This window comes from Silene latifolia, chromosome 5 (genome assembly GCF_048544455.1).
Source record: "Silene latifolia isolate original U9 population chromosome 5, ASM4854445v1, whole genome shotgun sequence".
Classification (NCBI taxonomy): domain Eukaryota; kingdom Viridiplantae; phylum Streptophyta; class Magnoliopsida; order Caryophyllales; family Caryophyllaceae; genus Silene; species Silene latifolia.
The window spans coordinates 75,412,214-75,430,544 of NC_133530.1; the positions used below are offsets into that span (position 1 = coordinate 75,412,214).

General features: G+C 36.1%; 2 protein-coding genes and 1 non-coding gene across 4 annotated transcripts; 2 read left to right on the top strand and 1 right to left on the bottom strand.

Moving 5' to 3' along the window:
- Positions 1-289: 289 nt before the first annotated feature.
- Positions 290-11,188, top strand: LOC141655557 (uncharacterized). The gene is made up of 6 exons (XM_074462631.1): positions 290-716; positions 2,636-2,898; positions 6,622-6,692; positions 6,767-6,803; positions 7,399-9,256; positions 9,459-11,188. Exons 1-6 carry the CDS (start codon positions 290-292, stop codon positions 9,503-9,505), a joined length of 2,703 nt encoding a protein of 900 aa, XP_074318732.1. The 3' UTR covers positions 9,506-11,188.
- Positions 11,189-11,863: 675 nt separating this feature from the next.
- Positions 11,864-11,936, bottom strand: TRNAA-AGC (transfer RNA alanine (anticodon AGC)). Its single transcript has one exon. It is a non-coding gene; the product is annotated as a tRNA-Ala (tRNA).
- Positions 11,937-11,998: 62 nt separating this feature from the next.
- On the top strand, positions 11,999-18,042 carry LOC141657577 (uncharacterized). Of its 2 annotated transcripts, none has more exons than XM_074464857.1 (5): positions 11,999-12,177; positions 13,991-14,429; positions 15,023-15,418; positions 16,669-17,083; positions 17,459-18,042. In XM_074464857.1, exons 2-5 carry the CDS (start codon positions 14,168-14,170, stop codon positions 17,652-17,654), a joined length of 1,269 nt encoding a protein of 422 aa, XP_074320958.1. In that variant the 5' UTR covers positions 11,999-12,177; positions 13,991-14,167; the 3' UTR covers positions 17,655-18,042. The 2 variants fall into 2 exon arrangements, with proteins under 2 accessions (XP_074320958.1, XP_074320959.1); XM_074464858.1 differs by having other exon boundaries at positions 12,051-12,216.
- The last annotated feature ends 289 nt before the right edge of the window (positions 18,043-18,331 follow it).

Sequence of the window (18,331 nt, forward strand, 5' to 3'; positions counted from 1 at the left end):
AGGAGATGACAACCAATAACATTTTGCCCGACGTTGTCATATACAATTCCTTAATTCGAGGACTCTGTAGTTTAGGGCTTTGGGATGATGCTAAGGGATTGTTGAATGAGATGTTGGAAAACAACATTTCTCCGGGCCTAGACACCTTCAACACCTTAGTTGACATGTACTGCAAAGAAGGAAATGTCGATAAAGCAAGGGCCATTTTTGAGCTCATGACCAAGAGAGGTGTGCACCTGAGATTATTACTTACAATGCTTTGTTCCACGGGTACTCCTTGCGTGGCAAGATGGAGGAGGCAGAAAAGCTCCTTGATATTATGGTGAAAGATGGTGTTGATGTTATGACTTTAAGTAGCTTAATCAATGGATATTGCAAGTCTAAAAATATTGACAAGGCTTTGGACATGTTCAAAGACATGCATCTTAAAGGAACACGTATTATCCCAGATGTTGTCACCTATAATACTGTTATAGATGCCTTGTGCAAGGACAAGAGACTCCATCTTGCGGTCCAGCTTTTTAATAACATGAAAAATCAAGGTGTGGAACCTAATGTGGTCACTTACAATGCATTGCTGGACGGCCTTGTAAAAAATGCGCAGATTGATGCGGCGATTTCCCTACATAAAGAGATAGAGAATAATGGAGTGGCTACTAATATTATCACATATACTACTATAGTTAATGGCCTTTGTGAAGCTGATGTAAAACAGGGTCCCAAATCGGTGTGAATTTTAGACACGAAAAGGCCTGATTTGGTGAAGTATTGTGAGTGATATTTTTGGTGTTTTATGAGTTTAAATTGCAGCGGAAAATGTAAAGTAAAATGGATATGGATTAGCTAAGAAACCTCGCAAGATAACTCAACTAAAACTGAAATCTCCAACCAAGACCACACAGGAACAAGGAGGGAAACAAAGGATATTTCAACCAAGAACACACAGTAAACAAGGTTGAAATATGGCGCCGACCTCGCAAGGAAGACAAGAACACTCGCAAGCATTCAAAGTTTGAGAGAAAATCTCTACACTTGGGTTTATATTTCTGAAAATTGGATGATTACAAATGTGGGAGGCTTGGTCCTTATATAGTAAAAGATGTGCTTGGGCTCCAAGGCAACATTAAATGCTAGGGGCAATTTCCTAAGCATGCTTGGGCTCCAAGGCATTATTTAAGACTATGTAGAAAAAATATGCTAGATTTTTGTAAAAACTAGGTGAGGAAAACTAGGTGAGGAAGACTAAAATCATCCTCTAACTTGGGCGGCACTCTCCTTGGGCGGCACTCCTTGGACGGCACTTCTCGGATTAGCTAGAGCTCGATGTCCAACTTATCATTGTGACATAACTCGCATTTCTTTTAGCGACAAAATAAGGACTCGGATCAGCGTTAAGTAAGAGTGCGCTAGAGCTCGATATTGCTCCCGCATCATTAATGATGCAGGAGGGACATGGGTATATGTTCAAAACGCAAGTTCAAGTCATTCTTAACAATTCAGATTCGTTCACTTGATTTAAAAGCTAAATATCTCCGAAAATATGGCTAATTTTGGTGTGATTCCTGTTTTAAATGAAAGTACATGATGAAAGCTTTCCAACGAGTGGTCACACGATTTATTTGGTTAAGTAACGAAGGAGATATGGTCGTTTTAAGGCGAAATGTCCAAGTTTTACGCAGGTGACGCAAATTGGACGAACCAAGACAATCAAAGGACGAATGGAATTGTTACTTCCCTAAATTATTTTTCTACATAGTCTTAAATAATGCCTTGGAGCCCAATTTGATGTAAAACCGGGTCCCAAATTGGTGTGAATTTTAGACACGAAAAGGCCTGATTTGGTGAAGTATTGTGAGTGATATTTTTGGTGTTTTATGAGTTTAAATTGCAGCGGAAAATGTAAAGTAAAATGGATATGGATTAGCTAAGAAACCTCGCAAGATAACTCAACTAAAACTGAAATCTCCAACCAAGACCACACAGGAACAAGGAGGGAAACAAAGGATATTTCAACCAAGAACACACAGTAAACAAGGTTGAAATATGGCGCCGACCTCGCAAGGAAGACAAGAACACTCGCAAGCATTCAAAGTTTGAGAGAAAATCTCTACACTTGGGTTTATATTTCTGAAAATTGGATGATTACAAATGTGGGAGGCTTGGTCCTTATATAGTAAAAGATGTGCTTGGGCTCCAAGGCAACATTAAATGCTAGGGGCAATTTCCTAAGCATGCTTGGGCTCCAAGGCATTATTTAAGACTATGTAGAAAAAATATGCTAGATTTTTGTAAAAACTAGGTGAGGAAAACTAGGTGAGGAAGACTAAAATCATCCTCTAACTTGGGCGGCACTCTCCTTGGGCGGCACTCCTTGGACGGCACTTCTCGGATTAGCTAGAGCTCGATGTCCAACTTATCATTGTGACATAACTCGCATTTCTTTTAGCGCCAAAATAAGGACTCGGATCAGCGTTAAGTAAGAGTGCGCTAGAGCTCGATATTGCTCCCGCATCAGAAGCAGGGCGACTTGCCGAAGCCTCAGAGGTGTTTTTTTTAATCGTAGGTAAGGGGTTGCGGCCTGATGTAACTACCTATACCGTAATGATTAAATTGCTATGTAGTCTTGGATTGCTAGGTGATGCAACCAAAATTTTGAAGGAGATGGTAGACAATGGATGTTCTCCATATCAACGTACCTACAACACAATTATTAAAGGATTTATCGGTACTAATGATATTGCTAAAGCTTTAGATCATGTTCAACAAATGAGGAGCAAAGGATTTGCTACTGATACCCACACTACTTTATTTTCCGGCTTACTCACTGCTCGTGATATTAGTGACACGGACAAAGCTTTGCTTCAAAAGTATCTTCTCGAGTATAATGGTACGTGGAACGTATTTGGATATCAATGTTGTAAGAATTGACTGATGGAGGCTAACGTGTATTTCCAGCTCCAATTTGCTTAATGTATTTGTTAAGTGGCCAATGCTTTTCATTTATAATGTTAAATCTATGCCATTTCATTTAGCTCCTATTTGTAATTTATTTTCTGATGTTTTGATTTGTTATGTTGAAACAATCTTTCAACATTACGAACATAGGGGTAGGGTTGTGAATATCCAACCACCCCTTAACCCATGATTTGCAGGAGCCTTTGAGGGATAATGTTACTGTCGTCGTCTTTGTTGTTATATATGTTGTGTATATTGTAGTTCCTTTGAGAAGTGTACATATTGTAGTTCCTTTGAGGAGCCTGGGTCATTGATGAACTTTTACTGATCATTACTCGTTTCCTGATTTTCAGGAGAAGAGGAGAATGAGCTGAGCAGATTGTGAGTGCAACTGAAGGAAGTGGAATTGTTCCTATATCATAAATGACGGCTTTCGCGAAGTCCGTAGAGCATCTATGTCCGTAGGGTTAAGGATGTGAGTATCCAACCACCCTTAAATCCATAATCTGCGGGCCTCTTTGGGGGTTAATGTTACTGTCGTCGTCTTTGTTGTTGTTATATATGTTGTGCATATTGTACTTCCTTTGAGAAATCTACACACTGAAGTTTTTTTTAGGAGTCTGCATATTTGAGCTAGGATCATTGGTCAAATTTTACTGATCTTTAGGGGAAGAGGAGAATGAGCGGAGTAAATTGTGAGTGGAACGGAGGGAAGTGGAATTGTGCCTAACAATATCATAAATAATGGCCTTTGCAAAGTCCTTAGAGCAACTCTGTAATAATCTGAAATTATGTGGGCAAGGGAATGATCAGAAATTAGTGGTAAGCTTTGGTTTTGCTGATGTTAATTAGGATGTCTGACTTGTAATAAGGAAGGCTGTTGTGTAAGCATTCGAGGGAATGTTAGGAGCTGACAGGAAGCCGGGGGGAAAGTACTCGACCCGAGTGGTATAAGGCAATGCTTTTTGTGAGATTTGACAGGTTGGGGATACCAGCTCTACAAATTCTCGAGAAATGCAGTCTTGAATTGTACCGTACACCATTTGCCATGTTATCAAAACAAAAAATACTGTAAAAGATTTATCGCAAATGAATTTACGTTTTTTATGGAATCTGTGGGATGACTGTGGTTCATGGTCTTGCACTCCTGCGCGCATTTGGCTTGTCTTAAGATTTCATTGTATTGGGAATTCTGTGTTACCTCGACTCCGACATGGGTGTCGTGTCGGATACGGCTATTTTGTTCAAATTTTTCTATTTTTTTCGGTCTAAAATGGAGTGTCGAAGTGTCGTGTCGATATCGAATAAGTAGGTGCCGGACAATGGGACATGGCAGCTAAGTAAAGCATTAGAGTAATATAGGTTGGGATTCATAATTACGATTCTACCTGGAATTTAAGTAGGTGTCTTGGTTACGTAACAAATTAGCAACTTGATTTGTCAATTTCACAATTACGATTCTACCTGGAATTTAAGTTTTAAGTTAGGGCCAAACCGCAATATCAAATGTCAAGTCTTAATTACTGAATTGTTTTTAAAGTCTACTTCAGTTAATTGATTAACGAGTCTTCAATTGAGATTAATCGAAGTTAATTAAGTTAGTTACTTGTTTAATTAGCACAAGTGTTACCGTTAGTCTTACCCGTTTTGTCTAAATTAATAGAAGTGATAAAGAGGAAAGTTAAAATAAATATAATATAAAAATCGAGTCCTTTTTTCACTATTGGTTGTATACGTGTTTTGATTAAAAAAATTGCCCAAACTAATTAATCTGATTAGGGAGGGTTAAATCGTTGATGTGATCTCTCCTCTTTTTAGGCTTTGTTTAACAAGACATTTTAATTATTTGACCGAAGTAGACAGTAGCTTATATGGATCAACTTATTTTATAAATGTTTGGCAATTAGCTTATTTCACCAAATAAGATATCTGACACGAAATACTATATAAGGTTGCATGTGAGAAAGAAGGTACTTGATTCTATTTTATCTTTTATCCCTCTAATCTATAATGGAGTATTAAATAATTAATATATTCTTTTATGTCATTTCACCAAAAGGTACATTTTCAGTTAGTTTGACAAACGTTTTTTTTATATAATCAGTTACCATAATGACTCCTAATTTTCAGCCACCTTATCAATTACTATTTCAGGTTGCAGCTAATTTTTCAGTTTTCACCTATCGTTTCAGTTGTGAGCTACCTTTATAGTTAACTAGTGTGATGCCCGTGCTTTGCACAGATTTTAAAATAATTGTCTTAATAAATGTAAAATGTATAAGGATGTTTTAGCCTTAATCGTGAAAAGAGGGCTATAGATCAATTTTAATGCTAACATATTTGATTAACAATAAATATTGCTTAGATAGTAGTTAATTAATGCTAAACTAATCGACACTTATTGGATATCACATTTTTTCCCTTAGATAGTAGTTTGGAGAGGTTTAATGGGTAAAACAAAAAAAAAATATGAGAATCCATTTGTATTTTAATTCATTTAACATTGCATGTGTTACATACAACATGTACACACCTCCTCTCTTTTGATCTTTGAATTTAAAGTATGATAAACTACTAATATAGATGCAGTCATGCAGTATACCCTTAAGCCTTTTAGATCCCTTCTTTTTGGACATATCTTCCCCACCTCAACAGTGGGTTTTATATCTTTATTATTGTCAATGTCTCTTGAAACGTTTCTGACAATGAGTTTAATGTGCTCTTTTTTCATCATAAAAATATTCTTGTTACTCAATTTCTTTTTAACTCTATTGTGACTGTTATATCAACTCTCGGTGCTACTTTAAAAGTTTTTCCTTAGGCTTCTCTTATTCTAAAGAGTGCTTTTACCCTCACCTTACCCTTCTTTTTATGGCAAACCTTAATTTTTTTCGTAGTTATGTAGTTTAATATGAGAAGTTAGTAATTAGAATAAGCATTTTTCGTCTAATATATTCAATGTTGTAAGCTATACAAAGTACGAGTAGTAAACTTATCAGTTGTTACACGCATGTAATCATTTGAATAATTAATAATTTGGTAAAATTATGCTTTAAAACATATTTTAAAACATATAAAAGCATGCTTTATTCTAAAATTTGAAAATTTTATATTATTTTTATTTCCTTTAAATACAAATTTTCAATACATTTGCTTAATTCCTACTTTTCTATAAACTCAAATATTTCAATTGTATTTTTATTAATTTTCATGCAAATAGTTTAATAGCATCTTATATAAGTCGGGTTTTTGTACCCTGTTCGAGTGACAGGACAAGGTAACATTATATTTGTAAGCGGCCAAGTAAAAACATAAGGAGAATATTAAGTAATACTCCCTCCATTCAACAATTATCACCCCATTTCTCTAATAAATGAGAGGAGTATTATATTAACGGAGTTACTTTTTCACATACGGACTTTACTCTTTCACATACACTTTTTCATTAACTTTCCGTATCATACCCTTTTTCTAAACCTAAACAATTAATTCTTATATGTATCTTTTTTCCCTAAAATCGAATCTAATTACTCTAAATATTTGAACAATGGAACATAATTCTCCAATTAGTAAAGTAATTTAGTTGTTTAGTAATTATTAATTTGTTTTGTTCAAATTATTAGGGTTTATTAGTGAAATTAATATACTTAATTTTTTATCAATTAGTATCAATTAGGGTTTATGGTTAGGGATGACATGGAGATTAGGGTGGTTTACGGCGGTCAAGCTAGTGTGCTGTAATTAGGGTGGTGCGTTGGTGGAAATTTTGGTGCTAATTATTGACACTTTGACAGTGGTGACGGTGATGCAGGCGTGTCTACGAAAATGGGGATCAGTATAATTCCATGGTAATGGACGCCTAATATTGCATGTTGCAAGATCATGGAGAAAAAGGAACATACAACGGATGTACTACCTCCAACTTTTTTGTTTTTTGAGCATATATGTAATTTTTTTGAGCTTATTTACTCAAACTTTATTTGTTTTTGAGCATATTTGTATTTTTTTCGAGCATATTAAAATTTATAAGTTAGATTTTAATATTTTTCCGTCAAAACTCAAATTTAACTAAACTTATAGTAATGTTTTTGAGTTTTATTGCAATATTTTAGAGTTGAATGTTTAAGTGAATAAATTCAAAAACTTCATAGTAAAATTCAGAAACTTTAAAATAAAACTCAAAAACTTTATTAGAATGCTTATAAACTATAAAGTTGGAGGTAGTACATCAGATGTATAATCCTCTTACTGAAGATCATGCCATTAACCAGACATAATTACATAGAATTAACGAAATGAAAATAGTAGAGATTAGTGTGACAAGACAATTAATATCCACTCAAAATTATTACTCTCCTTAATCTCGCTACTTGTGTTCTCATAATAAAGAAGGCGGGCAAATGTTCTAAATCGCCTACTTCAGCTTGTATTCTACATTTTTAGCCTATGATGATGATGATGATGATGATTGTCAGAATCTCAGGTATTCTTCTTCGCATTTTCCCTTTTCAGTATCGACGATTTCATTCTCAATTACTTTCCCCAAATTACTCTTCGTTTAATCATGCCGTTGACGATCCCCGATTATTTCTCAATTCTGTTAGACAACAATGTCTATTAGGGTTTTCTAGTGTCGATCTTCCGATTTCAATATTTCATCAATTGAACTCTCTTCGTCCTCGCCCTTCTATTTTCGTCTACACTCAGCTGTTTAATTCCATGTCTAAGATTAAACCCAATCCCCCTTTCTCCACTATTGTTACCCTCTTCAATCAACTTGAATTGTCCGGTCGCCGCCCCAATATGCATTTTGTTGGTATTCTCACCAGGTGTTATTGCTCTTTGGGTCGTCTTGATTTTGCTTTCTCTCTTCTGGGTAAGCACCTTAAGCTTGGATATCCTCCTAATGCTGTCATTATCAATACCTTACTCAATGGCCTTATTCATTCTCATATGTTGGACCAAGCTGTTCAATTATTACATAAAACCGTCAAGCTTGGGATACAACCCTCCCTTGTTACTTACAATTCTATCTTCAATGGTCTTTGCCAATCTCGCCACCATGCTGGAGCTCTTTGTAAAAACAAATTGGTCCCGCATGCCCTTTGCCTTTTCAAGGAGATGAAAGCCAACAACATTTTGCCCGATGTCGTAACCTATAATACCTTAATTAGAGGATTCTGTAGTTTAGGGTTTTGGGATGATGCTAAGGGATTGTTGACTGAGATGTTGGACAACAACATTGCTCCGTGCGTTGTCACCTACACCACCTTTGTTGACAGTTACTCTAAAGAGGGACATGTTGAAGAAGCAAGGACTATTTTTGGACTCATGACTAAGAGAGGTGTGCACCCTAACATTATCACTTACTCTGCTTTGTTGGATGGGTACTGTTTGCGTGGAGAGATGGAGGAGGCAGAAAAGCTCCTTGATATTATGTTGAAATATAGTGTCGTCCCTAATGTAGCGACTTTCAGTAGCTTAATCAATGGATATTGCAAGTCTAAAAAGTTTGACAAAGCATTGGAAATGCTCCAGGCCATGCATCTTAAAGGAACCCATATAACCCCAGATGTGTTCACTTATAGCACCATTATAGATGCCTTGTGCAAGGATGAGAGACTCCAGCTTGCACTCGAGCTTTTTAAAGATATGCAAGATCGTGGTGTGTCGCCCAATGTGTTCACTTATAGCACCATTATAGATGCCTTGTGCAAGGATGAGAGACTCCAGCTTGCACTCCACCTTTTTAAAGAGATGCAAGATCGCGATGTGTCGCCCAATGTGGTTACTTACAATTCATTGCTTGATGGCCTTTTAAGAAATGCACAGATTGATGCAGCGATCTCCTTACTTAAAGAGATGGAGAATAATGGAGTGCCCCCTGACATTGTTACATATAGTATTTTAGTTAATGGTCTATGTGAAGCTGGGAGACTAGTTGAAGCAGGAAAGGTGTTCTGTTTTCTTGTAGCGAAGCGGTTGCGGCCAAATGTAACTACCTACACTACAATGGTTAAAGTCCTATGTAGGCAAGGGCTGTTAGGTGATGCAACAAAACTATTAAAGGAGATGGCGGACAATGGATGTCCTCCAAATGGACGCACTTATAATACAATTATCAAAGGATTTCTCAATGCTAATGATATCGCCATGGCTTTGGATTATCTTCGTATTATGAGAAGCCTAAGGTTTGCTGTTGATGACAAGACTGCCTCTTTATTTCTCGGCTTGCTCACTGCTCGTGATGTTAGTGATAAAGACAAAGCTTTGGTTCAAAAGTATTTTCTCGAACATGATGGTACGCGCGGCGCGCCTCTTTGCTATTTTGATATCAATGTTTTGATCATGGGTTACTGGCTGCACTAAACCTTATCCTTCTCTTGTGCTTCTAAACTTATCTTCTGTTGTCAAATTATTTGTGCATTAATGTTTTGATGACATATTGTGAGCAACAATTGGTGAAGTTAATCTGATCATTTTACACATCTACTAATTGTCAGGGGAAGAAAAGAGAATGAATGAAGCAAATTGTGATATGGTTAATTGAGAAGCTGTGTGATTCCCGACTCCCGAGTAAAATGGCTGCCACGTTGTTAACACAAATCAATGGCCTTGCGCTACATGGCAAATTAAGGAACATGAGTGGCAGTGGGATTAATTAAAAGGCAGAATATGCAGCTGAAATCTACTTGTTCAAACTGCTCAAACTCTATTGATGTCTCTGAAAGTGTAGAAACTCCAGTTACACAAGCTCCTTTTGCTTTTGCAATTGTATCATCTTGATATCGTCCATCCATAATACGACGACGGCAAGTAAGCAACTTTATCCTTGTGCCTTGATGCCTCCTGCAAATAGCAGAACAAGAATGGGTCAGATGTATACAACCATATCTCTTTGTTCACAAAGCGGCGGCTATCTCCATATCTCCGCCCGTAATATTGAACTATAATGATCTCATCTTACACGATTCTTGTATCTACTCATTAAAGTCTTAAAAAGTATTCTTCTAACCCTTGTAAGTCTCAGATTTCTGAAATGATTATGATTATGACTAAGCTATGGAAGGGGCAAGTGTTCAGGTGAGTCTTGGTTGAGATATTTTTGTTCTCGAAATGATCACATCTTCAGTACGAACAGTTGATTTGTTAATGTTAATGAACAGTAAATGCTTTGGAGCTGGTAATCACGCTACTAGGTAAACTCATATTGTAAGAGATGTAAACATAGCTTTCCTGCAGTTTTGAGAGAATTGACATGGGGTTGTATGGTCTGATTTGTACTTCGTAATATTTCTTTTTTGCAACATAAATTGTGCTTGCTTCTGTCTCTTATTTTGGCTTCTTATGTCCCGTTCAGTTGATTAAAGCAAACAGCTTTTCCCCATTCTATCATACCCGCAAAATGTATAAGATGATATCCAATAACCGCACAGATGAGAAAGGTGTGAGGTGTTAACTTTTTTTTAACATACATTTTTGATTTGGAAGATGTATTCTATTTGTATATATGTTGGTTTCCGGTGTAGTCTAATTTAAGCTATCCACTTTTTCAACATTTCTTCTGTTTATGAGGGCCAATGTGTCACCGACATGGATTGGTCGTATGCTTTTAGCACACACTATTTTCTAAAGTGACATTAGATATGGTCTTGGTTGTTAGAGAGCTTTGGTGGATTTTCTTTCTTTGCTGATCATTATAGGCAGACAAGAGAATGATATTGTCGATTTGATGGGACTATTGCAGGCTGACTGTGTTAGAAATTGATGGCTGATCGCCTTTGCTAAGTATGTGTGGGATCTCTCTTTCGCGTCAAAGGTGTTGTTGCTGCTGCTTGATACATACTATATGATGATCAGTAATTATGTAGGCAAGGGCTGAATTGCCACTAGGAAGGCTGTTGTGTAAGCATTCGCGGGAATGTTAGGACCGGACAGGAAGCCGTGGACAAGTGCTCGACCCGTGGAAATTAAGGCAAGTTGGGGAAATGGGTTCTCAGTTTATAACTCAGTATAAATCACAATCACCAACTGTATTAATTTGACTGACACGAAATCACTCATGTTCGACAAACATTGGTAAATTTTGTTTCTTTTGTATATGAAATCGCTAGTTGAAAAATTGCATCTTAAAATGACATCTAAAGTAGTTCCAATTATACTGTAATCGATTGCCCTGTATTGCCTGTTCTCATTTTTCTTGTCCAATTTGATGAAGATGGTTACACAATTACGCTTATATAGTTATATACTCGTTTCCGAAGTTGGTAACTATCTATAGCCATTATAGGTACTTTTTTTTTTCAATCCCACAGTAAAACTCGTGTAAAAACTAGTGTATCCTTCTCTTTTCGTCCTCTGCCTTGAGATTTTGTCCCACACACCTTATTCTCTTTGTATAGTACACCTACAAGTCTTCCTGTAAAATGGAGCTAATAAGTGAGCAAGTTAATCTCCTTTAATGGAGATTAGGAACGCCTTTGATGGAGGTGTATAGTTGACAATGAAGAAAACAAAGACATGTTTACCAACGGCTAAATAAAAATTACCGAGTATTTTTAATTTTGGGTTTAATTTCACTTTTTTATCAAAGTTATGAGGCCAAATTACTCCATTTGTGAGTTACGGGGCCTATTCTCACAATTGACTAAAGTTATGGGCTTAATTACCACTTTTGCGAATAATAAATAAAGATAAAAAAATTTAAAAATTATTCAAACGAACCGGAAATACTTATTTAAAGCATTTACATATCTATTTGTGTAAAATCATTTGAATTTGATTAAAATATCGTCCAAAAACATTTCATAGGTAGCTTTGTGGATTTGTCGCTATAACCGTAGGGTAGCAGTAAAAAAATACCAAATTAGTTTTGCAACAAGATTCATTGTAATTAATAAAAAAATAATGGAGATGCGGGGTATCGATCCCCGTACCTCTCGCATGCTAAGCGAGCGCTCTACCATCTGAGCTACATCCCCATTTTGTTATAACTACTTTTACTATAATAAATATACATATTTATATAATAAACATTTAGTCAATTCATTCTTTTGGATTTGCATTTTATAACGGACTTAGGTTTACCAATCTCTCTCTTTGTTCATCCGCCATTAAAGCTCAATATCTCCAGCTTCATACCTCTTTTACTTTTTGACTGTCGTACTTCATACAATCATCATCTTTAGCCGTTTAATCCCATCAATTTCAAATATTTAGTTGGTAATACTCCGTTTCTATTCGATTGAGCAACAAATTTCTGTATGTATATCCTCGTTCTTTTATATTTTAGCGTATAATGATCTGATATTTAATATAATCACAATTTGTCCCGTTTTTCGATTCAATTTGTTGTTTACTGTGTTTTATGGAGATTATTAGCTTATTTGAATTAGGGTTAAGCTTCGTTCGAGTTGAGTAGTGCACTTGAATGTCTGTGAACTGAGCTTTTTATCAATTTGATTGCATCGTTTTTAGTTATAGTATTTATGTGATTATTGTTGTAATGTTTCGTTGCGTTTCGTTGAATTTCCGAAAAAATTAAGACTTACTAGTTGCAGAATTTATGCGATTATTGTTTGTAAATTGTAATGTTTCGTTGCGACTGTTGAATTACCAGACTAAGTTGTGAATCTGTTGCATGGAGGAGTAAGGTGAATTTTTGTGATAAAAGTGATTGCATATTACGACTAGGTTTGAGTAGCATTCTTTTGAAGATATGTGTGCTGATAGAATTGACAGAATTCTTTTGAAGAAAGTCGTGGGACGGAAATGTAATTGGTAGTATGACTTGTATAACACTTGGGAGTCTTGGTTAATTATGTAGTCTTTATCTGCTATCATTGTAGTGTACTAACTCCGTCTCACCGTGGTCTTCTCACATTTATGTGAGGGGAATTTTGAAAAAATGGGAAGAACGTTTAGAAATGGAGGGGATATCTAGTTTTATTGGTTGTAGAACACGGCCGGTTGAATTAAGCTTCCTTTTCCTTCTGAAAGAGAAACAGAAAAAGTAATACGAAGTATGTGGGTGTCAATATTTGGATCCACAGTTCCACACGGTTTTTTAACTTTCATCAGGTGTTAACTTCTCTTGTGTAACCTTAGAATCAGCTGTAGCTCTTGGTAGTAACTGGTTGAATGCTAATGTGTTAAGACTTAAGAGTATTCGTATCTGCATTTTCTGAGTGCAAAAGTTTTCCTTGTAATGATCTTTTATTGGTAGAACCTTAGAATACCACCTACATTAGAGTGTATATTTATGCGTTTTCTGAATGCAAAAGTTTTCTTGTGTAACCTTAGAATCAGCTGTACCACCTACTATTTATCGTATTTTACAAACTACCACCATGTATTTCATTTATTACAAAATACCACCTACATTAGAGTGTATATATCCCAACTCACACCGTATTTCACTCCCGAACATAATTTTACTTATTTCCCAACTCGGTTTACTAATTACACTAACAAATTACCATAATTAACCCTCCAATTCATACCCACAAAACAATTAAAACTCTTACCATACCATACCCAGGCACCCAACTATTCTGGTTAAAAATCAAAACACTAAGTTAGAACATCCTTCATCATTATCATCCTTCGTTTCCTTATTGCTTACATCTTCATCAAACTTCATCATCTCCCTCCCTCATATCTTCATCTTCTTCCCGCGATAGCGGTGTTTCTCTGTCATCCCTCATTCTCATTCTCACATAAAGAAGTAAGTTATTTGATTTCATTTGTTTTAATTTTTTTTGGTAAGATGGTCGAATTTAGGATTCTTTTTCTGGGTTAGGGCTTATTAAAAACTTATTTGTTTGTAAAGCTTCTGGGTTTTTTGGATTTGTTGTTGTAAAAAATTAGTTCCAAAATCAACAGATTTACACCAATTTCTCCATCTCTACTGTTTCGAGGGTTTGATTAATTTCGAAAGTTAGTATCTTTACTGTAATTCGCATTATTTGGTACTGATAATTTGAGCAGAATGCATAGTTCAGTTTTTTATTTAATTGAATTTGGTGATATGCAGAGGGGAAGATGATTATTTGCCTGGAAATATAATTGAGTCTGGGACGGTCTACACCGAAACCATAGTGCAAGCCCAAGCCCAAACCCGAGAGAACAAACCAAGTTTTACAGAACCAACCTTAAACCCTGAGACTCGAAGCACAAGCAAGAATCAAAGACAAGAGAAGAGGAGGAAGCCATGAGAAGAGCTCTCTTAAAAAATGTGTCACTCTACGCTACCACCTTCACCAAATCTCCCCATATCCCTCATTATCAAACCCTAAATTTAATTCCCAAATTCAATCTCCCCATTTTCCACAGATTTTTTTCTGAAGAATCCGGTTCGTCTGATCAAAACCCTAATCATCATCATCCTCCTTCTGCTGCTGTTGAACACACCAGCTTGAAAACTACCCAGGAAAAAAATTTAGACTTAGTTGTTGAAGATGTTGATAATGAAGGTATTTATTAATTTTGATTCAATTCTATGTTCTTTTAACCAATTACTGATTGTATAGTAGCTTGTTGATTCGTTGTTCATTGTTTCTGTTTTCATTAGGAAGTAATACGGAGTATTGCAAATCCAAATTAGCAAAAATGTCGATGATTTTTGGAGGAAGTAGTTAGTATAGACCTAACTGTGGTTTCTCTGAGAAATTTATGGATATAATTTGGAAGTTGGGTTGTTATTTTTGGGATGTGGTTGATTTTAGGTTCTTGTTGAGTGCCAGATTGAAACCGATCAATGCCTTTGGTGTCGTCTTGTCGGCGTAAATGAGTTGGGGACATTGGGAATTCTATTTTCTCCATAATCGAGGAAGTTGCTTACTTAGACTCCCCTAGGTAATAGGGAATCTGTAGGGAAATCTAATTCTTGTTTTGAGGCAAAAAGTTGTAATCATTTCTTAAGAGATGAAAAATCGTGTGAAATATTACTTCCTAATCATTGAGGTATCTTATAGGGAATTAAACGACCACTATGTGAATGAAATGTATGTTGCTTGCGTTATTTTGCTTTATGTTTCTGATGGTAAATATTTTTGGTTGACTCCAGAGCTGAAAACTAGGATAGGGAAGTACTTTGAGGGTGATGAAGAGGCACTCCCATCAGTTCTAGAAGCCATACTGTCGAGAAAATTATCAGGAAAGCACGAAGATACTGATGATGAGCTGACCGAAGAACTACGCTTTGCCCCATTGGAGAATGTTGAGGATAAGGAATTCGAGTCCGATTTTGATGAAGCTATTCAGACTGATGAAGATATTCCAAACTTATGCTCTGCAAAAGATGTAGTTGTCAAGAGGATGTTGCAAGATGAATACTTCAACATGGATGACAAAAAGTGGAATGCCATTGTGGACGAAGCAAAACAACAAGGATATGTAGATGATCCTAAGGAGTGTGAGGAGATTTTGGAAGATATGCTTTACTGGGATAAACTTCTCCCAGGTAACATACTCGTCAATTTATAACTTTTTTTTTTTGTTTTTTCATTATTTTGGAAAAAAAATATCTCAATCATGCATTGTTTTAAAGATATTATGGCAACTATTGGAATGTACCAAACACTTAAATTGACATTTTTCATTTACTATACTATACACATGTAGACTGGAACTGTTTTGAACATTTTTTGCCCCTTATCTCCATCTGTGTTGTTCGTTTACTTCCTCGCCCTAGTCAATTGTTTACCTTTAGTATTTTTGCAAAGTGAATTTTAAAAAGAGGTAAACAAATGTCCGAGACATATGATACTATTTTATTACCTTTGTTTGCCTTATAATCTTAAAATATCATTAACGTATCTATCACATTTGTACACGATCAATTGGGCACCTACCCTATGCTGTTTAGCTTTTCAGTGTGCTCTTGCATGAAGTTTGTAGGAGATGGACATTTAAAACCAAGTGCCAGCATCCTAAAGTTCTTCGTGTGGGTGTGTAGTGATATTTGGCAATAAGCTTGACAGTTCCGACTTATTTTGAGTTCTGTTGCAACCTGTCTCTCTTATATCCTTCGAATTGCATTAAAAGAAGAGCTAAACATCTTCTAGGTGCCTTCTTGGGCGAAATTTGTGAAATTAATATTGGTGAGCAATCCCATTTGTGAAGCTATGGTCTTATGGAGCATAAGCCGACATTTTTCTTGTAGTCAGTTATATGGCGCTCAGTATAAGACCCACCACCAGGGCTAGGAAATGGGCAGACAAATTTCTTAGGACTAAGAGAATGAGGGATGAATTAAAAGAGTTAAAAGGGAGAGTTTAAAACTTTGAATGGTTTTTCATGGTCGTATTAGCCAGGGAAGTTTTATCATAAACTTTTAATGGTTTTTCATTGGAAAAAAGTTTTTTTTTTTTTTTTTTTTTTTTTTTTTTTTTTTTTTTGTCATTGGGAAACAAAGTTTTCATGGCATTTAGGGTAATTGAAAATTAGACACTTCCTTACGTTCTTTGGAAAAAAAATGTTGCCTTCTAAATCCAGAATATTTTTAGTCGAATTTTAAAGTTGCCTTCTAAATCCAGAATATTTTTAGTCGAATTTTAACCCTCCAGTGACTAATTTTATATTACTCTTTCCCTTTGACCTTTTTAATAGCTGTAACTTTTTTGATAATTATATTGTTGAGACGTGTGTTTGAATGACTAGTAATTTGGATGTAGCATCTGACCTGTCACCATTATGATTGCTTTCTTGTAGAGGACATTAAGCAGAAGGTCCAAGCAAAGTGTGATGAATTAGCGGAGAAAATGGAAAATAATGGACTTGAAGTAGAAAAAGCATATGAGCAATTCAAGGTGTTTGAGGATGAGATCGTAGCAGAGCATATAAAGAAGAATGAGGAAGAGAGACTTCTTCCAGAGTCTGATGAGGTGGCGAAGCCTGTGGATAAAAAGAGCGATGATCCTCCTGGTGTGGGTCCCATCCTCCGATGGCAAACACGACTTGTACTTGTTCCTGGTGGAGATGCCTGGCATCCTAAAAACAGAAAGGTAAAATTATCAGTGACTGTTAAGGAGCTTCGACTGTCGAAATGTCAGTTCCGCCGTATGAGAGAAATAGTTGGGAAAAGGTATCATTCCGGAAAAGATGAGCTAACAATAACTAGTGAAAGGTAACGTTGAAATCCTTCTTACATCTATGATTATGCATCCAGATTTCGAGTAGGCAAACCTGTGATACGTTCAAACTGTCACTATGTCGTGGATAACCGCTTTATCTTTTCAGTACTATAAAAACACAGTAACATATGAGACGGGGTTGCATGCGAGACGAACCCATTAGTTAAATGAGGATAGAAGTATTTGGGTTGGTCTCACATCTCACATATTGGCAATAGTATTATCTGTTCTTGTCTATTATGGATTCTGACAAGAAATTTGTATTGTTAATAGTTTAATACCTTGCGGATTTAGATGATACAGATTTTTTTTTTTTTTTTTTTTTCAAATGGCTTTTACTGCATTGCATATAATTCCCATCGTTTCAGGTTTGAACACCGTGAAGAAAATAGAAAAGACTGCCTGAGAACTTTGCTAAGCATAATCGAAGAGGCTGGAAAAGCTACTGCTTTGGTCGATGAGGCTCGGACTGCTTACGTCAAACAAAGGCTCAAAGCAAATCCAGCTTTCATGGCCAGATTACATGCCAAGACCAAGCAGGCTCCAACTGCTATTCCGGCATGAGTAGTTCTACTACAATGGAGTTTTGATGGGCTTTTACAGTTATGCGGTTAGTGAAACACCGTGGAGTATCTCTGTGTTCTTCATTGCTCTACACACAGTTGATTGAGAGAATTATTGGTGATAGCTTGCGAAACCGTTCCAAGTTTCTTTGATTGCCCACGCTCTTTTTTGTAACAAATCGTTTGCTAAAATTTGAGGTTTCTTTGCCTCATTTTAACTGGATGAAGCATTGTTATAGAGATAGGGTAGAGTTGATCTTTTCCCCCTTTCTCCTTTAAATTTCTTGTTTGGGCTGATATTTGAATTGATTGTATTCCATGTTCTTGACTTTGTTTCGTGTTGCTTAGGCAACCCAATTTAATAATTGACTATATGCATTGGCAGTTCAGATTGTTGCTACATTTTCTTGTTGGTTTGGATGATATCGGCCAGCTATTATTGAACAAACTTGATTTAGATCCTCTAAAATATGATCTGGTATAATGCTCAGCTGATGTTTGCACAATTGTATCCAACGTTGAAACAGTTGACAATGTCACACAACCGGTCATCCAAAAAGCAAAAATATACGACAAAAAATGCAAGTCGACAATGTTGTGTAGAAGCCGGGGATTACTAAATTGAGTTAGTGACTGAAAGTGCAAATAATTGTAGTTTTCCTAATTTCTTGTAAAGAA

Bases quoted from the DNA above. Each gene is read 5' to 3' on its own strand.
- LOC141655557 (XM_074462631.1), top strand. From the start codon at position 290: ATGGAGGAGGCAGAAAAGCTCCTTGATATTATGGTGAAAGATGGTGTT. The intron at 6,804-7,398 runs GTAATGGACGCC...CTACATTTTTAG, and splicing joins GGGATCAGTATAATTCCATG to CCTATGATGATGATGATGAT. The intron at 9,257-9,458 runs GTACGCGCGGCG...ACTAATTGTCAG, and splicing joins GTATTTTCTCGAACATGATG to GGGAAGAAAAGAGAATGAAT.
- LOC141657577 (XM_074464857.1), top strand. From the start codon at position 14,168: ATGAGAAGAGCTCTCTTAAAAAATGTGTCACTCTACGCTACCACCTTC. The intron at 15,419-16,668 runs GTAACATACTCG...GCTTTCTTGTAG, and splicing joins CTGGGATAAACTTCTCCCAG to AGGACATTAAGCAGAAGGTC. The intron at 17,084-17,458 runs GTAACGTTGAAA...CCATCGTTTCAG, and splicing joins CTAACAATAACTAGTGAAAG to GTTTGAACACCGTGAAGAAA.